Raw genomic sequence first — 13,225 nt, 5'->3', positions numbered from 1 at the left:
GTAATTTTACTCCAAGACGTCTGTAATATTAAAGTAGCACCAGGTAGGTTTTGCTCTTGGGTCCCCCTACAGTTGGATAAATAAACAAATACGACAGACATGTTAGGTATCCTAAAATAAGATTTTGTACGCCCCTACCAAACTTGTACATGATAGTTGGGCTCGCACGTCCGAATGCAAGGAAGTGTGTGTGTTGGTGGAAGTGACGTATATACCGTAAAGCAGTCGCATTTTGTAGTTCTTTTTGTTCTCGGGTTACTACTCGAAACCCGAAGTTTAAAAGTACGATTAAAAACGATACAGACCCCGTCAGGCTATGGCAGACGTGTCATTCAACCTATTTATAAGTTGATGTATCATCACAAGGGACTTGAAAATATATTATGAAGGATGAAAAGTTACCTGGCGCTACTTTAATGGCCAATTCACATGGGACAAGACATCTCAGTAAAACTAGCAGAATTGGGAGGAGTAACTCGCAGGAGTAATTGTATGATACAGCTGCAAATAAGTATTTGAACACCTGTCTATCAGCCAGAATTCTGACCCTTAAATACCTGTTAGTCTGCCTTTAAAATGTCCACCTCCACTCCATTTATTATCCTAAATTAGATGCACCTGTTTGAAGTTCTGCATAAAGACACCTGCCCACCCCATACAGTCAGTAAGAATCCAACTGCTAACATGGTCAAGACCAAAGAGCTGCCCAAAGACACTAGAGATAAAATTGTACACCTCCACAAGGCTGGAAAGGGCTACAGGGAAATTGCCAAGCAGCTTGGTGAAAAAAGGTCCACTGTTGGAGCAATCATTAGAAAATGGAAGAAGCTAAACATGACTGTCAATCTCCCTCAGACTGGGGCTCCATGCAAGATCTCACCTCGTGGGGTCTCAATGATCCTAAGAAAGGTGAGAAATCAGCCCAGGAGCTGGTCAATGTCCTGAAAAGAGCTGGGACCACCGTTTCCAAGGTTACTGTTGGTAATATACACTAAGACGTCATGGTTTAAAATCATGCATGGCACGGAAGGTTCCCCTGCTTAAACCAGCACACGTCCAGGCCCGTCTTAAGTTTGCCAATGACCATTTGGATGTTCCAGAGGAGTCATGGGAGAAAGTCATGTGGTCAGATGAGACCAAAATAGAACTTTTTTGGTCATAATTCCACTAAACATGTTTGGAGGAAGAAGAATGATGAGTACCATCCCAAGAACACCATCCCTACTGTGAAGCATGGGGGTGGTAGCATCATGCTGTGGGGTGTTTCTGCACATGGGACAGGGCGACTGCACTGTACTAAGGAGAGGATGACCGGGGCCATGTATTGCGAGATTTTGGGGAATCTCCTTCCCTCAGTTAGAGCATTGAAGATGGGTCGAGGCTGGGTCTTACAACATGACAATGACCTGAAGCACACAGCCAGGATAACCAAGGAGGGGCTCTGTAAGAAGCATATCAAGGTTCTGGCGTGGCCTAGCCAGTCTCCAGACCTAAACCCATTAGAGAATCTTTGGAGGGAGCTCAAATTCCGTTGTTTCTCAGCCAGAAACCTGACGGATCTAGAGAAGATCTGTGTGGAGGAGTGGGCCAAAATCGCTCCTGCAGTGTGTGCAAACCTGGTGAAAAACTACAGGAAACGTTTGACCTCTGTAATTGCAAACAAAGGCTACTGTACCAAATATTAACATTGATTTTCTCAGGTGTTCAAATACTTTTTTTCAGCCGTATCATACAAATAAATAGTTAAATAATCATATATTGTGATTTCTGGATTTTTTTAAATGTCTCTCACAGTGGACATGCACCTACGATGACAATTTCAGACCCCTCCATGATTTCTAAGTGGGAGAACTTGCAAAATAGCAGGGTGTTCAAATACTTATTTTCCTCACTGTATATTATATAGCCTATAGATGTTATATAAAACAGTTAGGTCCAGTTTAACGATTCTGATTGGATTGTGCTGGTAACAGACACTTTTTTTCCTAGAGCTAAAATAAGTGTTGTGCCTCTAATAAGTGCTTTTGATATTCATTTAGCTTGAAATGATATGCGGAAAATACTGGAGGTTTGCCACAGAGTTGTCCCACAGCGCAACCGAATGCTCGTGCAAAACACTTTTTTTTTTAAACTTTTAAACAGGGAAATGACAGCATTTTACCATACATTTTACAGCGGGTCTATTCGAACGGTATTAGTATTACCAGAGGTAATTTTTCTAGACCTTTTTCCAGAACGTAAAAGTCTTGGTAATCTTCACTGACATTGTCCGTAATGATTACCGAGATGCCACATTCGGAAGGGACTAAAATCACTGAGAACCTCTGGTAATAATTACTTTACCCCCATCTCCCCATGTTAAACTAATCCCATCCGAATAGGGCTATAGACTGTACAACAGAGATCAGATGAGCCTGTCATGGCTTCATTACGGACATTCACTGGCTTTGCTTTCCTCTCTCAAGCTGTCGTTCTGCTGAGAGCCGTGAGGAGGAGACAGAGAGCGACGAAACAATATGGCAAGAACAACATCTCTGGAGGAACACAAAGCTAGCAGGAATATTTAAAGGGACAGTGCCTGGTTTGCAGTGACTCTGTGAATCATCAGCTGCATGTAAACAAGGACCGATGTGTAAGAAACAAGAGAACGCCTGCCTACATCAATGACGCAGCTCAATATGTGCAACTTCAGAAAGGAACAAGTGCATTAACACTGGAGAGAAAAAAAGTCTCTCCTGAAACCTGCACTGCTCATCCTGTTTACAGCTGAAGCGTGATTTCCTGAAGAGGGAAACTGTTTGGATACATCTCTAGACAGAAAGCTATTAGTTCTTTGCAAAAGTCTTAGGCATGTTAGTATTTTCACCCCCTAAAAATGTTTTTAAGCCAGTTATTTTTATATTTTGCAATAGTGTGTCAGTTGGTAATATCAGTTTACATTTTCAAACATTTATTTTGCCATTAATTGTAATAATCCATTCCAGTGAGATTTGTGCATGCAGGAGTCTTCAAGCGTCTTGGAGATGTCTCAGTTTTTGTGAATTTTGTCTCAGTTTTTTTTCATGTAATCTCAGACGGACTCGATGATGGTGAGATTAGATCTCCGTGTGTATCAAAAAGCTGTTGTCAGACTCCTTCTGCATACACAAATCTCACTGGAATGGATTATTACAATTATAAAATGTAAACTGATATTACCGACTGACACACTATTGCAAAATGAGTAAATAACTGGCTTAAAAACATGTTTGGGGGGTGAAAATACCAACATGCCTAAGACTATACACAGCACTGTATATAGCTCAACACAGTTACAGTTACAGTCTTATTGTTTGAATTGTTTTACCACAAGTCACATGTTTGTAGAGACAACACTACTTTGTCTAATAGCAAAATCATAAAGAGGTTTGTTTGTAGTATCAGTAACACAGCAGTTCCTCCAGCACACAATATATATAGCAACACAAGTCATTCAGCTTTCCAACTTTTATTAATATGATTTTCTGGCCGTATCATCAGGATGAAATAAAATAATGTGAATTTAAAGGGATCATGAACTGAGCGATATATTTTTCCTTGAGCTTCTGACATAAGAGGTAATCAAACTACTGGAATATTGTTGAAATCAATAAGATTCAGAACTGAAAACTTCCTTGTTAGTCAAAAACAAGTTACTTTTATTGTAACCAAGCACAAACGGCTCATTAGGTGAAATGAAGATGATCAACGCCCCCTTTGGCCCCGCCCATCATAAGTGAGATGCCGAGGAGAAGAGCGATACAGGATGGTTCTCTTAATTACATTGTGTTTGCACTGTTAGTTATGATGAAAGTATTCATGAGAGTGCAGAAATCGAGTTGCAATGACGAGATCACGGCATTCATGCGCTCAACACGTCTGTAATTGGCTAAAATGCTCATCCTGCATCACTGCAACCTGAATATAATGCTATAATCAACACTTTTCTCGATTAGTTAACTTTGAGAACTGTAATAGTAAAAACATACTTAAGTTACATACACAGCAGTGGGTGTTTACACTGAAGTCTCACAGCGGCCAATCACAGCAGTGGGTGTTTACACTGAAGTCTCACAGCGGCCAATCACAGCAGTGGGCGTTTACACTGAAGTCTCACAGCGGCCAATCACAGCAGTGGGCTTTTACACTGAAGTCTCACAGCGGCCAATCACAGCAGTGGGCTTTTACACTGAAGTCTCACAGCGGCCAATCACAGCAGTGGGCGTTTACACTGAAGTCTCTCAGCGGCCAATCACAGCAAGTGGGCGTTTACACTGAAGTCTCACAGCGGCCAATCACAGCAGTGGGCTTTTACACTGAAGTCTCACAGCGGCCAATCACAGCAGTGGGCGTTTACACTGAAGTCTCACAGCGGCCAATCACAGCAGTGGGAGTTTACACTGAAGTCTCACAGCGGCCAATCACAGCAGTGGGCGTTTACACTGAAGTCTCACAGCGGCCAATCACAGCAGTGGGCGTTTACACTAATTTGAATGCTCTGTTTGAATTGAGGTTAAATTAAGGGCAGGAAAAAAGCCTTTTGTTTCTAAATGATGACAATTTCTGGTGTAAAAATAAAACAATGCAGTTCATGACCCTTTTTAAGTGATCAAACGCAACTGTAACAAAGTTGCAGTTCAGGGACGAAGGAGGCAGACATTAAACTTAACTCTAATCATAAAACAAACAAACAAACAACAAAACGAAAGCGTTTGACTGCAGCATATAATCATAATATAAACAGCAGGCTCTCGACTCCGCCCTGCTTCATACTGCAGGAAAGTTAATAAAACTTTAATACATTCGCTCATCCATGAACATGATTTCCGCCCGAGTTCGTCGGATTGCACCCATCGGCACTCCACTGATTCCACACTCATTAATTTGTTATTGTTTTGAATAAGTGACCCCTAGTGGCAAAACTTACATACTGTGCCTTTAAACACAGAATTGTATCTATATGTTCCATTTGGTTTCATTTAAATTAAATTAGAGTTTAAACATTCCAACTAATAAAGCATGTTTTTATGCACTTTTTTAATTTGCATATAAATGTAGAATTTAACTCTATATATTGACTTAATTTTTGCACAGTCGAGACTCACCAGGGCAGGATACCATGTGGTTTTCTTTTTTTCGCAAGTGACGACCCCATCCACACACACCACTTTGCCGTAAAGCTCTTCGTTTTGCTGCTGATCGCCCTCCTCCTCCTCACTAGATGATGAAGATGACTCCTCTTCTTGACTGTGGAAAGAGATAACGTGTTAATGTGAAATAAATACTGAAAGGTATTTAAGTAATATTAATATCCCCTGAGAAAACACAACAATATAAAATTCAGAGGGACAATTCTAGTGAATATAACCTATTCCAAAATGTATTTAAAGAGATTAATTTCATATTAAATATAGCATAAATCACATTTCGCTTGAGACTTAGTGATATAAATATTATTATTAAACTTAATTTGTTTACTGAATTGCACAGAGCACAATATTAAGCCTAAAATGCGTTTTAATAATCACTATAAGTAAGCATCAGGCTTTAAATGCAATATATTTAAAGAATACTAGCAATAATTCCATATTAGCAATAAATTATGCTAAAGTATATCTTTAGTTGAACTTCAACACTATTTCTGGGTTAACTAAACTGCATTAAGCACGAAGTTAGTTGTCCCAATTTAGCAGATATTAAGTTTATCAATTTAGTACAGCAAAAGTACAATTGCAGACTATTTATAATAAGTACATAAATGTGTAAATGTATTTGTAATATACTTAGCATTAAATAAATGTATTTATTTTTCACTAGGGAAATCATAAGCAAGTCTATTCTTAATAAAACTTTATGAATGTGGGTAAATGTCATTAAATCACTTCCAGGTCACATTTGACCAAAATCCAAAGAAATAAATGAGACATTATATTTTGCATACAGAAAATTATGTACATTATTTTTTTAGGTAAATTAAGAATTGTGGTATTATTTGCATTATTTGATACTTTGCTTTGTTGTGATTTTGCTTTAAATAGTAAAATAACCTTATGTGCAGATTTCACCCCAGCATGTCATGATTTTAATGAGTCAGATAGAGCTAAACATGATTGAACCCATTCTCCTTTTAAAGACAAGCATCACCTGTATCTCAGCGGCACACACACAATGCTTTTCTTGCTCGTTCTGATGATAATAGGTAATTAGGCTCTGTGAGCTGACGAGCTTCTCACTCGCCAATATTCGATATGCAGCGTGACTCAACGGCCGCTCTCAATTAGGACCCGACACTCATGCTCACCGCCAAGGAGAGCCAATCTTGTTAGTGTTAAATGGGCCAATCAACAGCCTGCGTCAGGAATAAACATGACCTGATAAGCCACAGGGACTCCTACTCACACAAACACCAAAACAAGAGGAGCGGGAACCTGAGACGGGACCACCAGGAAAACATACTACAGTGTGCAGATAAACTACTCATTTAACTACACGCCTACAAAAGTAGCTTTTCTTACAACATTGGTCTTTTTTATTTTAAAGTATTAATTAAAAAAATTATAATAATGAATTAAGTAGTTTGATAATTAACTCTTTCACCTCCAGCATCTTTTAAAGTGCTTTAAGCACACTTGTTTCTCCTCTTTTTTTTACTTTTTACTTCTGTTTTGATCCGGAGATTCTGTACTCTGCAGTTTTGACTCTTAATTATTAAACATTTCTGTGGCTGAAATCAGGCTGCAATAAAATAAAATAAAAATTACATTAAAAACTTGAACATAAAATAACTAGATAAAAAGTGAAATTAGTTGAATTACTAAAACTAGAACTGGAATAAACTAAAGTATTATGGAAATCTAAAAAATAAATAAATGAAAGCACACAACAAAATCATTAAAACTAAAATGAAAACTGACACACACACACACACACACACACACACACACACACACACACACACACACACACACACACACACACACACACACACACACACACACACACACACACACACACACACACACACACACACACACACACACAATGGAAATAAAAGCTAAGTCAAAATATTAATAAATACTATCATTTTTCTGCATTATACATAATGTTTATGTTGAATGACTAATATTACTAAAACTAAAATTACAGCATTATGGATTTTTATATATATGACAAAAGCACAAAAAGATTACTAAAACTCAAATGAAAACTGAAAAATATATATAATAAAATGAAGTCAAACTATTAATAAATACTACAATAATATATAAATAATATTAATATAACATTGTCTTAATGTCAATTTATCTATCTTATTTTGACATATTTACAGGAAAAATATAATTATAATAAAAATATATACATCAGTTTATGTTGAATTACTAAAATTACTAAAACTAAAATAAAAATAATGAATTATTATGGAAATGGCATTATGGAAAGGTTTTTTAATAATGACAAAAGGACATCAAATTACTGAAACTAAAATGAAAACTAAAAGAAGCAAAAAAAAGATACTGCTCATCTTGATATTTATACTGAAGGGGAAAAAAAAAGAGATTAATTTATTTTGCATTACAATCAACTCTGACCCCTCAGAACGACTTTGGTTTGTTTAAGTTCACGCACGGCCAGCCATGACTGACGGAGATAACTGTGAGGTCACGCCTCTCCCCGACACACACAAGAATCCTATTTGTCACAGAGCCGACGGGATGCTCCCGTTTCAAAACGACTGGAGGAAAAACACTGGCTTTTCTCTGATTTGTGTCTGGGGATTGAGAATTCCAGGGCAGCGCTTGTCCCATTTGTGACTGCTAAAGAAGAGGTGTATTTTACAACAGCATTCACTGTGTAATCGGTACTCCCCGAGGAGCCTCCGCATCCCTGGAGCATCAGGACCCACATGTGCTTCATCCTTCAGGTGAGGATTAGACTTTGAATTAATGGGTGCGTTTACATGCACACCAGCAAGCTGATAATTCTCAAATATCAGCTTATTGAAATAGGCAGTTTTCCCCGTTTACATGCAAACCAGTAAACTGACAACGCAAGTAAACCACGTTTACATGACTTTATTAATAAACCGGGTTATTTCCTTTTAGTGACATCAAAAATAATAATGTCCGTATCTGACTCAAGTGTTTTTCAAATGTTACATCAGTTGTGATGTTAAATAAAGCATGTCAGTGGGAGATTAACGGATAATATTATCCCTCATTACTCTCTCATATTTGACTTGAGAACATATTTGAGATGAGAACATATCTTTACCTTTTTCTGGGTCTTAAAAGAATCTGTGTTTGTGATATATGTCCTTATTTCATGCAAAACGCTAGCTCGCTCTGTCTGGATGCGTTTTAATGTGCTCTAAGTTGGTGTTTTTGTCACCTGTCCCCCATGCGCACTTCAATAAGCCGACAGAAAGCAGGTTAATGCGTTTACATGCCGCGCAAAATCAGGGTAAGAGGCAAAAAACTACCTGTCCCGACCGGTTTATGCTCACGCTGTTTATGACCGTACTCCGATAAAAGAAAACGGGTTACTGCGTTTACATGACCATGATCATTGTTGGCTTATTGGGCATAATCGCCTTAAGAACGTGCATGTAATGCACTGCATCTCGATGACTTTATGCCCCTATTCTGCTATTTTAAAGGTCTCAATTTGTTTTGGAGTCTTCTAAAACAGGTTTCAAAGGTTGTATCAAAGGTCAAAAAACAGTAATTTTCTCATTATTTACATTGTAGCATCAGCTCCTCGCTCTCAGTCTCTGAACCGGCTCGATAAAAAATGTGGTCTCTCTAAACCCCTCTTTTCCAAGAGCTACCCTGCTCTGATTGGTCAGATGACCCTGTTAATGTCGAGCCCTTTAATGAATGGTGTAAAAAAAATCAAATGAATTAACAGTAGAATTTTCAAATACATTTTTTTCTGTTGAAAAACAGATTTTTTCCACAAAAATCAATTTCCCCCCGAAAAATAAGTCTGGAAAATGGGTGGGGTCGTCTTATATTCAGGGTCGTCTTATATTCGGGTATATACGGTAACCCCAATCAACATTGCACTAAATTGACACTAACTGTCTTCTGCAGAGCTGCTTATAGCTGAAGGCATTTCTTAAAGGTGCATCACTATGTTTTTGAGTGGTGTTTAAAGACCTTACATAATACATAATAATGTTTTTATTACCTTAGAAGGAACCGTTTCTATCCACACACACACACACACACTTTCTTACAGTGAAGTCGCCGCCATGTTTCTACAGTAGCCCTAAAGAGGCAAACTGCTCTAAGGAGCGCTAGCTACTCACTGCTGTTTCAGACGACATATTTGTCCTGTGTCGGCCACTGTAGCTTCTCTATATGCTTCAAAAGGGAGGCGTGAGCAATTCACAACCTCACCACTAGATGCCGCTAACATTTACACACCGCGCCTTTAAATGATGAATGTTGCAACACTGATATTTTACCCGTTTATTACAGTGAAGCTGTTCTAAAATGAATTGCACAAAGCCCTACAGAAATAAAGGCGACTCGACTTGACTAAAAACGCAGTGAATGCATGTAAACACACTCACATGGGATTGGACCGCCGGCCTCCGCGGTTTCCTTTTTTTCCGATGACAGGAGTGCCGAAGTGTTCAGGGTTGGTAAGAGGAAGCCTGTCGAGTGTCTGGAAGAGAATCAGAGAGCCAGTTAGCGCTAAGAAAGCCACACTGAGCGTTTGTTTTCAGCTCAGAAACAAACACATCTACACAAGCACACTGAGGCGGATGCGTCATCGTGGCTCACAGTTCATGATTTTGCATTACTGAGGCCGTACCAAACCTTAAGAGTAAGGGCTGCGTGATCAATCTAAATAAAACCGACAGCGTGATATAGCTTAGCACAAATATCCAGTCACCAATTGTACAGCCCTACTAACAAACAACATTTTAAAATCACATTGGCAGGGAGCTGCTATAAACAGTCTTTAACTACACAGGAAGCTTCCCTTCAAACTGTTGCTCTGCCATAACAAAACTGACTGAAGAAAACGCCATTCGGGAAGAAGATGACACATAAACTCTCACTTGTGCACCTAGAAGTGTTTGCATACACACATTCTTCCACAGGACATGTTTCATGTCAGTCGAGCACACTGTTGAGCAAACACTGAGACGTGACACACTTTCTAATAATCACCTGGGAATGAAACGCCTCAGACTCCACACAGTTCTGGGTCATTTCTACTACGCAGAAGAGTTTCAATACAGTCTTAATACAGTCGATTAGAAGTTAACCTCACAATTTTTAAACAAAAGAATCATATTAGTTAACACAGGAAATAAACAAATTAATTTATGACAGTTTTGCAATGAAAACCTGGCCATTTCTTTCTTTCTTTTTTCATCTGAATGTTTCAAACTAAAAAATATTGTTTTGATATATAATAAATCCAGTTCTCTTTCAAAACACAGGATCTGAAAATCTCAATGTCTGCAGAAATCCCTCTTACATGTCAACAAATGTAAATGAATTTGTCCAGAACAGGATGTGATGCGAAAGCCAGCGATGTAAAGGACTTTAATAGTCTCATAAACCAATGCAGAAGGAGAAAGAGGACTTGCCTCACTCTCAGCGAAGTGGCGCGCTCCTTTTAGGCAGAGAGACGAGCGTCTGAGGGTCTTCTCATCCCCGTCATCAAACACTGCACAGAGAGAGAGAGAGAGAGAGAGAGAGAGAGAGAGAGAGAGAGAGAGAGAGAGAGAGAGAGAGAGAGAGAGAGAGAGAGAGAGATGTCATCACACACATTCTAGAATTTTTTAGGTGAACTATTAAGTCTTGCTGTTGTTTTTGTGTTCTACTAGAGCAGGTTTTCCAGCTTTATTGTTGATTATTCTCCTCGTATTCTCCATTGTTGCGGCTCCTCTCTCCCCAGTCTGTCAGTAACTCTGTTTATTCATGTCTCTATGAAGCCCCGCCTTCTGAAAAGCACGATGTGCTCTCATTGGTCGGCTGGAGCAGTGTGTTGTGATTGGTCAAGCGCTTCCAGCGTGTTTGGAAAACGTCCGGCCCCTTACCATAAACTGCCAGTTTCAACACACCACTAACTCAACCAGCCCCCGCCTCTTTATTCTGCGTATAAATTAAAGGGGTCATATAATGCCATTTTTGTACAAGTTAATATTATTATTTAGTGTCTAAATTAAACTTTGTAATATACTTGATTTAAAAATTCTATTTAGTATTCTAAGAAATCACTCATTTAACCTGGTGAAAAAGCCGTTTCTGTGCATATGCCTTTTATGCTAATGAGCTTTGCACCTCTGTTATGTGGGGGGTTTGAGTGTCAAGCGTTGCTTAGACCGGTGGTTCTCAAACCTGTCCTGGGGACCCCTCACCACTGCACATTTTGCATGTCTCCCTCATCAAACACACCTGATTCAAATCATCAGCTCATTAGTAGAGACTTAAGATTTGAATTGGGTGTGTCTGATGAGGGAGACATGCAAAATGTGCAGTGGTGAGGGGTCCCCAGGACAGGTTTGAGAACCACTGGCTTAGACAACAGTAGAAAGTTTGACAACGTGAGTCTCTCAGGACACATCTGTGCAAGTTAAACCGTATCAATTCGATATATCAGATATATCAACATCAAAATGACTGCTGTGTTCATTATTACACCCAAGAACAGAACACCACAATCGCAGGGTTGCCAACTCTCACGCATCTGGCGTGAGACTCACGCTTTCAGGCTCTGTGTCACGCTCTCACTCCGCCCAACTCAATCTCACGCCAAATTGCCAAACCTGCTTTTGATATTAAACAAAGCTATGAGCTTTAATTTTTTAACATGTGTTTTAATGAAATTCAAACAATAAATAGCGTTTTGGCGCTAATGTGGCATAATGTTAAAGCCAGAGGCGTTGAAAAGCGGAGTTGCATGCTCTCGTCTCCCTGCGGCGCGCGCTGGTCACGTGGCCCATGAGCGCTCAATACTTCTAGCGCTGTGCCAATGAATTTAAATGGCTTAAGCGGATACACAACAGTTTCACCATACAGATGTTTGCTGCAAGTTTTGGTAAACAGTACAGCATAGTGTTAGTGTTTATTGATTATTAAGTCAGCCATATTTACAGGATCGTTTTATTATGGAGAGTGCAACATTGTTAACATTAATGTTATTCTTGTATTTAGCCCTCAGGTATTCCTTACTAATTGATCACACTCATACTCATTAAATTATATTTATTGAATATTTTGAGGAGATCTTTTGGTACTAAATACTATTTGTGCAACAATTATTGTCAATAAATGACCACTTAAAATATTTTTCTTCTAATATTTGTAGCCTATATATTTCTTCTAATTTTTATATTACAATATGTTTAGTAATTAATGTTAAAATAGAGAATTCCAATTCAAAGAGGACAAATACAGTCATTTTGTGGTTAAAAAAAAAAAAAAAAAAATGTTTATTTGTAATGCCATTAACCAGTAGGTGCCTTATGGCTCTTTAATAAATATCCATGTATAATCTAGTTGCTCAAAAAAGTATTGCAGTCTTTGCATTCTAATAAATATTTAGATAGATCAAACACTAGATTTCTTTAAATGTGAAATTTCAAAACTTGAATAACTTGCATCCTAATATTTTTAATGAATAATGATACTTATATAAGCACTCACAAGTGAATATTAAGGAATGGCACATATCATTTGACCCAAGAAATGTTTAAACTAGTGCTAAAACAAACATATTTTTTATTATTATGTATAGTATATATACTAGATATAAACTGATACTGAATCAAGATCAAAAGCATTACGCAACCCCCCCCCCCCCCCCCCCGGGCCCCCCAAAAAAATCTCACTCCAACCTGAACTTAAAAGTTGGCAACCCTGCAATCGCTTAGACGCCATACTGCCTCAGCATATCCACAATGGCGGACAGCTTGCGCTCGCTCAGGGCGGGTCTGAGCTGAAACGCTGCTGTTAAACAGTCGTGGGAGCGCTGCTGATCGTGTGACGTCACACATCGAACGGCTTGATTTCAGACAGGGGAAAACATATAAGGAGATTTAAAAAAAAACACTTGATGGATTTTTATCATTATAGGATGGTTGTGTACAGTCACTACCAACACACATTGCTGTATTATCAACTTGTAAAAGTGCATGTTCCATTATATGACCCCTTTAAATAGGGCCCTAAGAAATCGTTTT

General features: G+C 38.6%; 1 protein-coding gene across 3 annotated transcripts in view; it reads right to left on the bottom strand.

Moving 5' to 3' along the window:
- arid4b (AT-rich interaction domain 4B) overlaps positions 1-13,225 on the bottom strand; it is a 151,363-nt gene that overhangs the window by 52,520 nt on the left and 85,618 nt on the right. For all 3 annotated transcript variants that reach the window (XM_067420933.1, XM_067420934.1, XM_067420935.1), the window contains exons 6-8: positions 10,628-10,707; positions 9,596-9,690; positions 5,124-5,265 (exon numbers count right to left, since the gene is read on the bottom strand). In XM_067420933.1, the coding sequence (XP_067277034.1) occupies positions 5,124-5,265; positions 9,596-9,690; positions 10,628-10,707 (317 nt within the window). The remainder of the gene's footprint in view (positions 1-5,123; positions 5,266-9,595; positions 9,691-10,627; positions 10,708-13,225) is intronic.

Source organism: Pseudorasbora parva, chromosome 17, assembly GCF_024679245.1.
Source record: "Pseudorasbora parva isolate DD20220531a chromosome 17, ASM2467924v1, whole genome shotgun sequence".
NCBI lineage: Eukaryota > Metazoa > Chordata > Actinopteri > Cypriniformes > Gobionidae > Pseudorasbora > Pseudorasbora parva.
This window is presented reverse-complemented; position numbering and strand designations above follow the sequence as displayed.